At 43.2% G+C, this 15815-nt stretch overlaps 1 protein-coding gene across 2 annotated transcripts; it reads right to left on the reverse strand.

Moving 5' to 3' along the window:
- Positions 1 to 370: 370 nt before the first annotated feature.
- Positions 371 to 11820, reverse strand: LOC144529104 (homocysteine-responsive endoplasmic reticulum-resident ubiquitin-like domain member 2 protein). Of its 2 annotated transcripts, none has more exons than XM_078268055.1 (9): positions 11735 to 11820; positions 10938 to 11294; positions 9609 to 9686; positions 4992 to 5102; positions 4698 to 4831; positions 4097 to 4210; positions 3722 to 4012; positions 3362 to 3470; positions 371 to 1497 (listed from the first exon to the last, which is right to left on the reverse strand). In XM_078268055.1, the coding sequence occupies exons 2-9, from the start codon at positions 11085 to 11087 to the stop codon at positions 1330 to 1332; spliced, it is 1155 nt and encodes a 384-aa protein (XP_078124181.1). In that variant the 5' UTR covers positions 11088 to 11294; positions 11735 to 11820; the 3' UTR covers positions 371 to 1329. The 2 variants fall into 2 exon arrangements, with proteins under 2 accessions (XP_078124181.1, XP_078124180.1); XM_078268054.1 differs by having other exon boundaries at positions 4992 to 5105.
- Between the last annotated feature and the right edge of the window lie 3995 nt (positions 11821 to 15815).

Here is a 15815-nt window from a genome sequence, read left to right on the forward strand (position 1 = left end):
CACTTTTCTGAAAACTGACAGCTGTGCACGATGTTTTAAATGCTATTGAGGAGGAGAGAGGTGGAGGGTGGACGTGTGGCCTTGACCAACTGCCATGCTTCGCTCGTTTGCAAGCCATGATGTTTCTCTCTTTCTCATGGGCGGGCCAAATTCTCTGGGTGGGCAAAGCAGAGAAAGGGGAGGTAACCTTGCTCCTTATGACATCATATAGGGAAGATTCCAGATCAGCCCATCTGAGCTTTCATTTTCTCAAAGCCAGAGCAGGATACCCAGAGCTCTGTTTACACCTATCGCCATTTCTAGCCACTGGGGGACCATAGGCAGGCTAGGGGAACTCATATTAATGTTAAAAAACCTCATAAAGTGAAAATGTCATGCCATGGGACCTTTAATAAACATGATTATTATGGTACACATGTTAAAGATACAGCAGTAGCCATTTTCACACACTCAAGAGGTGTAGCTTTGTCCTACTCCTACATGAACTCTGAATTGTGGTAGTGCTTTATTTAACAGTAAAACATTTGAAAGTGTCTCTTCTCCGCTCAATGCCACATAACTTAAATCCCAACAACAACAACCGTCCTGTTTGATATTCCATTAATTCTGGAAGATTAATTCTTCTACTTCACTCAGTTCTTTCAGGCTGTCAGAGAATTAGTGATACATTGTTTCAATAGTAAAAATCACACTTCTGTAGCCAACATCACTCTGAGATACACTTCAACACAGTACACAGTAATGTGTTCAGACACATTTTATGAGCTTTCAGGCCCAAATCACTAAATTATCACAGGCGCTGCATTAGCTTTTGGACTGAAGTGGCCCTTACTAAAATAAAATGTCGTTTGGATACAACCACAATTACAAAAAAACATAATTCAAACAAAACTAACAAATATCGCAACTTCTCACAAAGGAAAAAGAGATTCAGGTTGTTAAACACAAGGAGTGCCGTCAGTAATTTCCTTTGTAAATATGCCTTCTGTCCCTATTTTAAAAATTACAGAATGCATTGACAGACACTTATTATTTTGACTATGTTTATGAGGCATCCCTACCAATCCTTGTATATAGCACTTAAACTAATCTTCGTGTCATTGGGCAGTTCAAAATGGGTTTTTTTGTGCAGACAAAAAAAACAAAAACTCCATGAAGTGACCACTTTTTGGGTTAAAATCAGTCATTTGTGTTTTGGCTCAGAGTCTTACATATGTAGTAAAGTACACTATTGGGAAACTACAACACTGTACTGCAACAGAAAACAGTTTCCCTAAGCAGGTAGGATACTCGTCTTCTTAAGAATGTGCCCCTGTGGCGGCTCATGGTTCAGTTAGCAGCGTTTGGCGGTCCCTCTGGGATGAGTGACATGAAAAAGGTTATGATGAACGACCACGTGGAGGACAGGAAGCCTGTGTGGGGGGCGCTGTTTGGATCCTCTGCTCCTTCCTCTCCACTTTCCCCATCATCGTCCGAGCCGTCATCCATCACTCCTTCCTATACAGGAAAAAGTCAAATTATAGGAGGACAATCAGGTAAGATACAGCATGTTTACAGTAACATGCAGTGCACTCATTACACATATTTGACTGTGAAATGTGATATCCACTATGTAAACTTGAGCAATAGCTCCCTAATGCAAAGTTACTGTCAAGGTCTGACCAACTGAGACCTATCTGTACTGTAACAAAGACTTTTTTTTGTGTACTTTTATTTTTGAAAGATTTTTTTTATAATTTTTAGGCCTTTATTGTTGATAGGACAGCTTAGACTTGAAAGGGGAGGGAGAGGGGGAATGACATGCAGCAAAGCAGCACCTTTTCTTAGTGTGTTTGTGGCAGCAGCCGCTGTGGAGTTTATACATCTCTGTGTTGGCTAACTTGGTGATGTTTTGTTCTGCTGTAGATTGAATGTCAGGCTATTTAATTACTGTGACTTAACAATGGTTGTTGCACCTGCCGTGCTGTTCATACATACATACATACATACATACATACACACACACACACACACACACACATTTTTATTTTAGGTTATTTTTGTTTAATCATCTGAGTTTTGCCTCTTATCTGATTAACTCTAGTAAGGCGTCGTATATTTATAATTGATAATCAACTGATTATCAATTATAAATATATGACGGCATTTATTGTTGATTTGGACATAAGTGGTCATGTTGGCTCATGTTCCACTGGTGTGTATGTTGCGAGGAAAGCAATTTGTTTTGTAACATTAACAGTAGTAAACTACTTACTTATTTCTATTTCAAAAAAGTAAGGTTAACTCAGAGTACATTTTAACTGACCTACTTTTTACTTTTATTCAAATACATTTTACATAAGTACTTTTATTTAAGTAAAATGGTTTTAAAGTAACAATACTTTACTTGAGTACAATATTATCGCACTCTTTTCATCCCTACCTAAAATGTCCCTAAAGCAGCAAATGGCAATTACTTTCATTATTGTTTTAAGTGCTCATATTATGCTCATTTTCAGGTTCATAATTGTATTTAGAAGTTGTACCAGAATAGGTTTACATGGTTTCATTTTCAAAAAACGCCATATTCTTGTTGTACTGCACATTGCTGCAGCTCCTCTTTTCAACCTGTGTGTTGAGCTCTCTGTTTTAGCTACAGAGTGAGACATCTCACTTCTGTTCCATCTTTGTTGGGAGTCACACTTGCAGAGTAGCTAGGTAAGGACCACTAGCTAATCAGAAGCAGAGTATGAGGGCGTGCCACGCTAGCAGCTAGGCGAGCATTATAACGTGTGATACAAAGTGACGCACGTTCGTCATAGAAGTAAAGGCTGGACTACAATAGAGCTGTTTGGAGCAGTTGGTGAACAGTGTTTTCTGGACTTTGGGCTTTTTCAGTTTGTAAACCTATAACATGCACAAAAAACATAACACAATAAAGGAAAGGGGAAAAAGCCAAAAAGCATAATATGAGCACTTTAAATAATCTGTTAATTCTTTTTTAAGTTAATCTATTTATCATTTAGGTTATAAAATGTCAGAAAATAGCCCATTACAATTTCCCATAGCTTATGGGGGCATCTTTAAACTGCCTTTTTTTGTCAGACAGACAATCTAAAACACAAAGTTATTAAATCTAAAATGATATAATCCTCACCTTGAGAAACTGAGACCAGCAAATGTTTGGCGTTTGTTCTTAATAAATTGTTTAAACGATTAATCGATTATGATTATGATGTGATATTCCAGCCCTACTTGTCGCTTTTACTCAGCTATTCAATGCATCTACGTTGTATTTGTAACCACGATGGGTTACAGATAGAAATCCCTTTAGCCCTGGGTAATGTTTTTGGTAAAGCTGAGATGGATGAAAGGAAGCTACCATTTCCTCTAAGTCGTGGTTTTGTAGCTCTCCCTCCATATCGTCCTGATTTGCTCTGTCTCCAGGGAGTTCATTCTCCAGGTTGAAGGGAAACCAGCCGGCCTGATGCCTGCAGTGACCGAAAAAACAAAGTTTTTAGATCCTGCCAATAACAATTAATAACATTAACAATTCATTATTAATTATACGTTTGCGTAATATGTGTTTTAACTTGTGCCAGGAGTACCAAATTTTAATTTCTTGTTCAACAGACTGATGTAGTTGCTGTCAGGAACCTCTATCATTATGGGAGCTGGATGGCATGATGTACAATATTAACCAAAAGCCCAAAATACCAAGTCAGTATACAGCAGGACTCACAGGTAAAGCACTAGCATGGCCATCATCACCATGACAAACCGACTGAAGGAGGAGTAGAAGTAGACTATACTGAGTAGGATCGCAGCACGTGAAAATGTGTACACCCAATCCAGCCAATCCCGGTTCAGCTCCTCCTCGTTCATGATCTCCCCTCCCTGGGCGTTCATCTGGACTTCCTGGTTGCCACGGGCCCGATCCACCTGAGGTCGCTGGGTCAGAGGGTCGGGCTGGTTAGAGTGAGTCGAGGGCTGGTCTGGCCTGAGGTGTTGAGAGGAGGCAGCCAGTAACTGACTGAAGAGGGACAGAAAGTATAAAAGCACAGTTGGCTGCCTGAATAGAGGCCCGGTAAACATTCAGAAACATGAAGGGACTTACTAATGCATGTGGTACTGCCGGGCATACAACTGCTGCCACCACATTAGTGTCATGGGGTTGTAATAGGCGGGCATGTTTGTGGGAGGAGTTGACTGTGAGGAGTACTGATTCCAGCTGGAAATAGAGACATTGCGTTAAAAAAACATTTGACCGGTGTCAACCAGGATTATAATCAGGAAACAGGCCAATTTAACATGAACCACAATTGTCAAAGAGGCTGAGATGGAGAGAAAATGTTACTTTGCTAAACTAATTCTTTCAATCCGATAACAGCTCTGTATTACTATAGCCTATTTCAGACATGGACTACAGAACAGCTTGCTTTATAAATGGATGGTGGAAGTGATAGCTTCTTGACTTCTCATTTATACATGTCTTTTATGTGAATATTTGTGTTCTTGAGGCTTTCTTGAGTCATTCCAAGACTGTTCTTGCTCGTGTGATATTTGGCATCTAAATTATCGGTCAGGAATGATCTGCTTAAAAAGTTTTATTTTTTCTATGCTCTAAAAATCTTTAGTTGCTGCAGTAAGTCAGCTTACTCAAATACTCTTTAACTCTGCACTGCAGCAGTTAAGTTTTTACCAGTCCAAAAGCTTACCTGTGTACCATAAATTGTGGATACATCTGGTGGTAAGGGAAGGGTCCAGATCGCTGTCTGAGTCCATCACTGCTCTCTCCTGTAGATGACTGGCTATGTTGACCAGTGGAAGGACTAGTAGAGTTTTGAAGGGGCTGTAACCAGAAGATAAATTGCAGGTTATGGTTTATGGCAAGTGGCAAATCTCAAATCCTCAAGGAGGTGTAAATTACAGCAGTGAGCGCTGGATGATGAAAGGAAATGTGCTGATTATGAAATGAATGGAAAGGTGTGAGGAGCGCGTGGGTCACACACCGTGGGACCGACTGAGTCCTCCTCAGGCTTGTTACTGCGGCTGCAGGGGGGCTTCGGCGAGCTGGGAGGGGTTCGTGAGGCGCACACCAGATGGAGCATATGGTACTCATCCTGCTGTAGATACAAATACAGCTCATTAGTAAACAGAGTAAGGCATGTTCTGAACTTTGTGGGTGTAAAGGGCGTCATTTAAGCAATTCAGAACACTAACACACTAACAGGTGAGGGGCCAGACAAAGAATGGTTCAAAAATCCTATGAAAAATCGAGGAAGGGATGAAGTGACCCTGCCCGGAGGAAGCCCGGGGCCCCCGTCTGGAGCCAGGCCCAGATGGAGGGCTCGTCAGCGAGCGTCTGGTGGCCGGGTTTGCCACAGAGCCCGGTCGGGCACAGCCCGAAAAAGCTACGTGGCGGACATCCCTCCATCCCATGGGCCCACCACCTGTGGGAGGAACCGCTGGGGTCGGGTGCGCTGCCACATGGGTGGCAGTGAAGGTCAGGGGCCTCGACGGACCAGACCCGGGCAGCAGAGGATGGCTCTGGGGACGTGGAATGTCACCTCTCTATGGGGGAAGGAGCCGGAACTTGTGCGGGAGGTGGAGCGCTACCGGTTAGATCTGGTGGGGCTTACCTCTACGCACAGTCTTGGTTCTGGAACCATACTCCTGGATAGGGGTTGGACTCTTTTCTTCTCCGGAGTTGCCCAGGGTGTGAGGCGCCGGGCGGGTGTGGGGATACTCACAAGCCCCCGGCTGAGCGCCGCTACGTTGGAGTTTAACTCTGACGAGAGGGTCGCCTCCCTACGCCTGCGGGTTGTGGAGGGGAAAACTCTGACTGTTGTTTGTGCATATGCACCGAACAAGAGTTCAGAGTATTCGGCCTTCTTGGAGACCTTGAGTGGAGTCCTGCATGGGGCTCCAGTCGGGGACTCCATAGTTCTGCTGGGGGGACTTCAATGCGCACGTGGGTAATGATGGAGACACATGGAGAGGCGTGATTGGGAGGAACGGCCTCCCTGATCTTAACCAGAGTGGTTGTTTGTTGTTGGACTTCTGTGCTAGTCATGGATTGTCTATAACGAACACCATGTTCGAACATAGGGATGCTCATAAGTGTACTTGGTACCAGAGCACCCTAGGCCAAAGGTCAATGATCGATTTTATAATCGCTTTCATCTGATCTGAGGCCATATGTTTTGGACACTTGGGTGAAGAGAGGGGCGGAGCTGTCAACCGATCACCATCTGGTGGTGAGTTGGGTCAGGGGGTGGGGGAAGACTCTGGACAGACCTGGTAAGCCCAAACGGGTAGTGCGGGTAAATTGGGAACGTCTGAGGAGGCCCCTGTCCGACAGACTTTCAACTCACACCTCCGGGCGGAGCTTTTCGTGCATCCCTGTGGGAGGCTGGGGGCATTGAACCCGAGTGGACAATGTTCAAAGTTTCCATTGCTGAAGCTGTGGTGAGGAGCTGTGGTCTTAGGTGCCTCAAGGGGCGGTAACCCACGAACACCGTGGTGGACACCGGTGGTCAGGGAAGCCGTCCGATTGAAGAAGGAGTCTTTCCGGGATATGTTATCCCAGACGACTCCGGAGGCAGTTGCAAGGTACCGAAGGGCCCGAAGGGCTGCAGCCTCTGCCGTGAAAGAGGCAAAGCAGCGTGTGTGGGAGAAGTTCGGAGAAGACATGGAGAAGGACTTTCGGTCGGCACTAAGGTACTTCTGGAAAACCGGTCGCCACCTCAGGAGGGGGGAAGGGGGAACCATCCAAGCTGTGTACAGTAAGGATGGGACGCTGTTGATCTCAACTGAGGAGGTAATAGGGCGGTGGAAGGAGCACTTTGAGGAACTCCTAAATCCGACTAATACGCCCTCTATGGTAGAGGCAGAGCTGGAGGATGAGGGGGGGATTGGCATCAATTTCCTGGTGGAGGTTGCTGAGGTAGTTAAACAACTCCACAGTGGCAAAGCCCCAGGAATTGATGAGATCTATCCAGAAATGCTTAAAGCTCTGGGTGTGGAGGGGTTGTCTTGGTTGACACGCCTCTTCAACATTGCGTGGAAGTCTGGGACGGTGCCTAAGGAGTGGCAGACCGGGGTGGTGGTTCCCCTTTTAAAAAAGGGGGGACCAGAGGGTGTGTGCCAATTACAGGGGTATCACACTTCTCAGCCTCCCTGGTAAAGTCTACTCCAAGGTGCTGGAAAGGAGGGTTCGGTCGATAGTCGAATCTCAGGTTGAAGAGGAACAATGCGGATTCCGTCCCTGGTCGTGGAACAACGGACCAGATCTTTACTCTGCAAGGATCCTGGAGGGAGCCTGGGAGTATGCCCAACCAGTCTACATGTGTTTTGTGGATCTGGAGAAGGCGTATGACCGGGTGCCCCGGGAGATACTGTGGGAGGTGCTGCGGGAGTACGGGGTGAGGGGGTCCCTTCTCAGGGCCATCCAATCTCTGTACAACCAAAGCGAGAGCTGTGTCCGGGTTCTCGGCAGTAAGTCGGACTCGCTTTCAGGTGAGAGTTGGCCTCCGCCAGGGCTGCGCTTTGTCACCAATCCTGTTTGTAGTATTTATGGACAGGATATCGAGGCGTAGTCGGGGTGGAGAGGGGTTGCAGTTCGGTGGGCTGGGGATCTCATTGCTGCTTTTTGCAGATGATGTGGTCCTGATGGCATCATCGGCCTGTGACCTTCAGCACTCACTGGATCGGTTCGCAGCCGAGTGTGAAGCGGCTGGGATGAGGATCAGCACCTCTAAATCGGAGGCCATGGTTCTCAGCAGGAAACCGATGGAGTGCCTTCTCCAGGTAGGGAATGAGTCCTTACCCCAAGTGAAGGAGTTCAAGTACCTTGGGGTCTTGTTCGCGAGTGAGGGGACAATGGAGCGGGAGATTGGTCGGAGAATCGGCACAGCAGGTGCGGTATTACATTCAATTTATCGCACCGTTAGACAAAAAGAGAGCTGAGCCAGAAGGCAAAGCTCTCAATCTACCGGTCAGTTTTTGTTCCTACCCTCACCTATGGTCATGAAGGCTGGGTCATGACCGAAAGAACAAGATCAACAAGGAGGGTAGCTGGCGTCTCCCTTAGAGATAGGGTGAGAAGCTCAGTTATCCGTGAGGAGCTCGGAGTAGAGCCGCTGCTCCTTTGCGTCGAAAGGAGCCAGTTGAGGTGGTTCGGGCATCTGGTAAGGATGCCCCCTGGGCGCCTCCCTAGGGAGGTTTTCCAGGCACGTCCAGCTGGGAGGAGGCCTCGGGGGAGACCCAGGACTAGGTGGAGGGATTATATCTCTAACCTGGCCTGGGAACGCCTCGGGATCCCCCAGTCGGAGCTGGTTAATGTGGCCCGGGAAAGGGGTTTGGGGTCCCCTGCTGGAGCTGCTACCCCCGCGACCCGACCCCGGATAAGCGGATGAAGATGGATGGATGGATGGAGAACACTAACACAATTCATATTATCTGCGTAATATTGATAAATGCTATACTGCTGAGTATAACATGCCCAATTGATTTTCTCAGTAAAATACCACCAAATTGCAATAAAACCTGAGATACATACATATACACAACATGATATAATGCATTACTTTAATAGTGAATATTGCCATAATATTTAGAAGTGGATAGCATGTTTGCATATTTCTGTCTATTTGTCAAATACAAAGCCCATTTTAATGTTGGAGATGGATGCCTTTATAGGAACATGGTATGTACATATGCCAAGTTTTAATCTGTCAGGTGTGTGTTCCAAATTTAATACATTTGATCTATCAAAACATTTCAAAAGCAAGAAAAATATTCAAACAATGCATAAGGCATAAAGATGTGTGACATCCAAACAAAGTTACACCCCTATGCAACTGAACATCTCATTCCTAAAACATAGCTCTTAGTATACTGCTATAACAGCCTCTACTCTTCTGGGAAGGCTTTACACAACCTTGCTGCAGGGATTTTCTCCCTTCAGCCACAAGAGCATTAGTGAGGTCAGCCAGTGCTGTTGGGCGTAAAGGCCTGGCTCACAGTCCATGTTGCAGTTTTATTGGTGTTTGATTGGGTTGAGGTCAGAGCAGTGCAGGCCTGTCAAGTTACTCTTCCTGACCAAACTGGAAAAAAATGTTTCTTTATAGACCACACTTTGTGCACAGGGACTTTGTCATGTTAAAACAGGAAAAGGGACTTCCATAAATTGTTGCCACAAAGTTGGAAAAACACTACTGTCTAAAATGTCATTGTATCAGAAAGATTTCTCTTAACTGAAACTAAGGGACCTAGCAAAAACCATGAGATACTTAACAGTATGCAGTTGGTGAAAGCAGAGAATCAAGCAGCTTGTGTGCTTCTTGTTAGCTTTAGAATTATTCAACCAATGTTTTGGGTTTGGTTTGTTTGTCTGCAGGATTACAGAAAAAGTACAAGCCCGATTTTCCTGAAACTTGGTGAAAGAGTGTAGCATGGGCCAAGGAAGAACCCATTACATTTTGGAGCAGATATGAATCACGGAACAGATACATCAATTATGTTTTACTTTCGTTAACAATGTAAGATAGGGCATAGCGTTGGTGGAGGTCTGCGTTCTCTGAGTCACTCTTATAAATATGAAATCCAACACATAGGGAGCCTACCTTTCTGAGCACATCTTTTAAGGTAAAGTGATCCAAAAGCAGCTTCCCAGAATACACCAGCCTCTGGTCTTTGGAGCTCTAGAAATCCAAAATGATTAGGATAATGGGGTCACCGGAGATAATTGTATATTAGCAAAATGTACAGAATATAGTTTTAATAATATTCATATTCATTTAATTTTTTTGCCCTGTATAAGCATTGACAAAAACAACAATAAGCAGTAAAATAGCAAACTGAGTGAGTGAGTGAGTGAGTGAGTGAGTGAGTGAGTGAGTGAGTGAGTGGATGAGATTATAATAACCTCATTTGGAATAAGTGGGTTTTAACAGTGGATTAACCTGGCATCGCAACAAGGTCAGGTGTGTCCTCTTAAAGCCTGCATTCACTGTACGACCATTCAGGAATTTAAATTGCCTATTTCCAATCCTGGCCAACCTGCAATGGAGAACCATTTATTCTGGGTTCAAGATGCCTCACTGTTAAATATGCCACAGTTAATGTCCACTAAAAAAGACTAAGTGGAGCCCTTATAGAGATTAATCCACAGCTTTACAAGGGAGAAGTTTGTCCCTTTGTGTTTACAATGATTGCATCAAAACAAGTCCCAGGAAAGAATGGAAAAGGAGCAAAGTCCCACTAGCAGCAAAATACAGCAGGAATCTAAATGCCTTCCTTTTATTGTGATGTCAAATCTACAGACGCCAAGGCTCTTACAGCTACTATGACTCTGGAAATCGAACGTCTTTCACTTTAGAGTATAGATCAAGGTTAATGGTCTGTCCCTTTTGTGATAATTCAACAGTAATTTGAATCACAGAGGAAGTGTACAATGATTCAAACAGTGATCTGAACATGTTGACAGTGTTAGTCCTGGACTCAAATACAGTTAAAAGTCTACAATACCAGCCAAATCCATTTCTTCTACACTATTTCTGAGTGGAACTGGAAATCTGACATTCAACAACAGGCAACAATGTTTGATCGTATCTTATACAACTCACTTCTTGGGTTTAAACTACAAACATCACACATACCATCACACGCAGGGACCCACCTGACGATGCATAAGTAACTGATGTTAACAGTTTTTGTCCGGCTGGGAACACTTTTTACTTATTTATGTCACCAGTTTCACTCTCACTTTATGTTTCTTGCCACACTATGCTGTCAAACTGCCCAATAAAGGCAAAAAACAACACACAGGATACAACTCTTTCCTGTGATTCAACAAAGGTGATCAGCTATGACAGAGTAAAGTAACTGGCATTAATACATCGTTAATATTCTCATCTCAGCAGATTTAAGTGGACTGGAGCCAAAATACTCACTGGTTTGCATGGGTATACATCTGACAGGTGTGCTTTAAGTTTCTTCACAGTCCAATTCTGGCAACAGTTGATGGTCTGGTCATCGTACATCTGGTTGGGTGCCCTGATGACAAGGGTAACAGCAGGACTGTCCACAACACCTTGATCCATGACTAAAAACCATTTGTCTCCAGTGGTGAACAAAAAAAAGAAGAAGCTCTGGACTGCCCTGTTAGAGGTACTGGCTACAGTCCTCCCAAAAGTTTTCTCCTGACATCAGAGCGAAGCTTTAATATTATAAAGTCTGAGAATGCTAATGTGCGTCTGCAAGGTGTTTCCTGTAATTGTGTACAGACGGCTCACTGGAACTGCTGGAACCTAAGGTCAGAAAGGGGACTTGAGATTAGCGTGATCCGTGATAGCGTGAACAATAGGCAGATTTATTACAGACAAGTTATTTGTGCTATTGTCATGCAAGGAGAAATTTGGCATTACGTTTCAATAATATTTCAGAAATAATTAACTGTTACTTGTTTGAATGCTACTCTGACACTGTTATAAAGAGCTCGTACAGATGTAACGTTATAGAGGCGTAACGGCATGTATAGAATTATAATAACATTTGCCTATAGCTAGCCCTGGTTAGGAGTATTTAACAACTGGCTAAGCTAATTTAGCCTCACTAGGTTTTCTGCTACTAATGTCAGTCAACTCAAGCCGAAAAAGTTGTTAGCATACTTAGCTAGCCAAATTAAAACGATCTTGTTTTATAAACGTGTTAGTCTCACACAGAGGAGTTACATATCTTTTTTGCCTACCTTGTTTACCCCCAGTGACCGAAATACAAAGCCTACTGATATCTCCAAGCCCTGACTACTTGGGTGTTGGTCTTCTTCGTTGCACTTCAGGATGTTGTCGACATGTAATGTTTATGGTGCGTTACCGCCACCCACTGGTAGACGTGTGAGTTTTTCTTCTGCCTTTATTCAAGGAATTAATTCATTTATTTTATTAATTCCCAAGTGGAAATTACATATTTTTTTACACTCTGTTGTTACATATTACACCCAGGCCAGAAATACACAAACATTCACAAACAGGCGAGGTGAGGTGCCCCGAGCAATTGGGGGTTCAGTGCCTTGCTCAAGGACCCTTCGGTTCCAAAACCATGTCCCTAAGGATTGAGCTACAGTCACCCCCATATTTGGCATAGCCTACTTACGGCGTATTGCTGTTGCGTATTCACATTCCCATAGTGCGTATTGCCACTGTTTGCTGTTCACATCTTTGTTAATATCAATTGTCTTTATTATTTTATATAAACTAGTATTAGATATTCAATCACTTTCTTCTTCTTTGTTCCAACTGATTAAGCAGAGTGCGTAGATTTCTCCAGTTGCTCCCAGGTTCCTAAACAGTTTCCTCCTTTAACGAGAGGACTTCTTGCAGTGGACTAGTAGCCCACATGCTTCAGACGTGTGAGTTCAACAGACATGATGATGATAAAATCCAGTGTCGGCTTTATATCTTTATATACAGTACAATGGCTATGATTAAAGGACAATTCCGGCGCAAAACGAACCTAGGGGTTATTAACAGATGTGTACCCACTCTGTCGCTCTCTGGGACATGTGTTCATGCTAATCGAATGAGTTTTTAGCTTGAAAGACGCTAGCGCGTACCGTCGAACGCTAGTGAGGTACAATTTATTGTATTACTGTATTAATTAACTTCTGTATCTGTACCAAATAAACTGACAGCTAAGTGTATTCTTATAGACATTTTTTTCTGAATCTATTCACTTGATTATGGCCTTAAATCAGGGAAAAGATTGGAAACATTAAAATCACAAGACTATTAATCAATTGCACAAAGATTGAATCACTGACTGAACAAACAAGTGATTGATTAGTGCTGTGATGGGCCCATGGGCTAAGGTCTGTTGCAGTTGAAGTAGTCTTGCATTGCCATATCTCCACAGCTCTGTGATTCAATTTGACTGCCATCTGGTGGTGGCACAGCATAACACCCTGCCTCACTCTAGTTCCCTATCTGATTTTATAAAACACACAAAATCTTCGCTCTGCTTGGGCAATTGTATGTTGTTGTTTTTTTGCCTATTTCAAGATGATAACTAGTACTCAATCATCACTGTACGCATCAAGGCAAATGATAACATCTTTTTGTTTGTTTATTACAATAAATCAAATACAAGTCCCATAACTGGAAAGCAGTAAGCATTATACTTTGCAGGCAACAGGCAAGTGACGTCAATTACAGAAAAAGAAGTAACTTGTCACACATTCAAAACACTAAATGATGCCAGTCATTGATGGTATGTAGTGAAAATACCATTAAAGGTGCAGTAGGTAAGTCTTATAAAACTAACTTTCTGTCATATATGCTGAAACTGACCCTATGTTCGAGTAGAACTACATGAAGCAGGTAATAAAAAAAAAAAAATCTGGCACCACCTACAGACTTTCCAGACTACTATTTCCTAGAGTAGACAAGAGCATGGCATTACGTGTGTGTGTGTGTGTGTGTGTGTGTGTGTGTGTGTGTGTGCGTGCGTGCGTGCGTGCGTGCGTGTGTGTGTGTGTGTGTCATTGCAGCCTATTTGGGCGTTTAGGGGAGACAAGAGTGTAATAGTTTTGACATCAATCACAACTATACCAAATTACAGCTAATTGCACCAGTAAATCCAAAATATGAATGTCTTTTGCTGGGTTGAGGCTTATGTGATTTGACCTATTTTTAGCCCACTTCTTGACCCAGATTTTCTTCAGGTACTATAGTTTCCTAGCACAGGTAGGGGAAGTGAATTGAAAAATTCTCGCCCATTGTGTGCGTTGTGATTGGTTGCTGCCTCACACAACCCTGAATAGGATGAAGCAGAAGATGGATGAATGGATTATGCTGTGTTCTATTTACCTTGGAAGTCTGAGGTCTGAACTTGGAATAACGTCACACCTGAGTTGACTGTGTTCCAGTTCCAGTGCTAACAACAAATTGTTAGGATTATGTGGTATTTTGCGCGATCAAACACCATAGCAACATATCCACGGATAGAAGACTGACAGTACTGTGTGGATGACTGATTTAATGAGACACAAATGAGACAGAAGAGCTCAAAAAAGTATATACATAGTCTACAGCTTTCACTGCTGTTGATGCTCGGAGCAGCCATGTTGGATTGTGATGTCGGGGTTGGTTGGTGAGGTTCTCCCGACTTTCAGAGTCAGAAATCTGACTTTACGGGGTGTTGACATTTCCTCCTGGGAACTCGAAAATTTTGACTAGAACTGGAACACAGCCAGGTTAGCCATTGTTAGCAATGCCAGTGATAACAACGCATTATGTGGTATTTTGCACATACAAACACTAGCAACATGTCCACAGAAGATGGACTGTAGGCTACTACTGTTGATGCCCGTAGTAGCCATTTTGGATTGTGGTTTCAAGGTTTGTGAGGCTCTCCTGACTTTCCAAATCGGAAATCCAACTTTAGGGGGCGTTCCAGTTGAAATGTTCGACAGGGAACATGGAAATTCTGACTTCCAAGTTAAACTGGAATGCACCATAACTAGAGCACTGGAATCTGGGGCAGTTTCTTGGTGCTCCTTTTGCCAATGCTCTTCCTTTTTTTCAAATATCTTTTGGCATTCTCTTGAAGCTTGCTCTTTAAAATCATATTTGCAAACAGTTATTTTCTCATTATTCCGGAGTTACACAACCACATCAGAACCTCCTGAATCTCAGCAGGAGGGTGAAGCACTTTCCATGTGAATTCCATCAATCATGTTTGTTTCACTATGTTAACACATGACGGATCACCCTCTCTCAGAGGATGCAACGTGTTTACAAGGTGATTCAGTCAGTAAGTCAGTGAAAGGCTACGCATGCCAATTTCTTTCATGTTCCTCTCCCTGTGTGTGTATCCGTTTATTACCCTGTTTCACAAAGGACTGTTTTTCACACCATGCCTCAATTTAGCAGTGGATAATTTTGTAATACGGGACACCTCCAACCTGCTGCCACTGTTTGTGAGTTGTTAAAGGGTTGATATTAGGCCAGCATTAACCTAAATTATGATGTAATTTCCAACCCCTATAGAAAATAATGTTAATAACATGCATCATCTTATACACTGGTGTGATACCAGGAGATGGTTCTTTCCTCCCCATTGGTTGTGTCTCTGTTGCTGCTGTTGTCATTGTGTTTATTCTCGGCCTGTTCAATGGGCTCTTGCTGCAGCCCCACTACCCTTTTTAATAAAACGTGAATGGAGCTCAGTTGGGTACACAAATAAAGATTTGTCTGTGTTTGTGTTAGTAGAAGATGTAAAAGAACAGAACTGTATGTATGTGTATATATATATATATATAATCTCTATCAATTGTAAGTCGCTTTGGATAAAAGTGTCAGCTAAATACCATGTAATGTAATGTAATCTGTTACTGTACAAGCAACTGCCCACACGGAACACCTAACTTCCACCTTTTGATTTTGGATGATGGGTAATCATCACTGTTAACATAGCATATTTTCTTACTACAGCGAAGAATTGTGAGGGAAATGATCTTTCCTTCACCTTGTTCTTCCATTTCTCTCATCCTGTAAAATGTCAGCCTATTTACACAACCCTCAGAGAACTTCCTGTGGTTATACTGGCAAAAAAGGACGCCACTTTATAGAGGTCACCCCATATGTCATGCCACTCTTTCTTAAAGGGGGTTTCCATCTGCAGAGAGAGAATGCAATTTAAAAGAAAATATGTTAGGGGCAAATTCCCTTTTAACATGAAGCTGCACTTTGAGCATGCTTACACAAGTTTTTCACAACTACACAATCAGACTGGGCAAAATTGAATGATAGGAAGTACCCTCAGTGGCCATT

The sequence above is a fragment of the Sander vitreus genome, chromosome 14, assembly GCF_031162955.1.
Source record: "Sander vitreus isolate 19-12246 chromosome 14, sanVit1, whole genome shotgun sequence".
Lineage (NCBI taxonomy): Eukaryota > Metazoa > Chordata > Actinopteri > Perciformes > Percidae > Sander > Sander vitreus.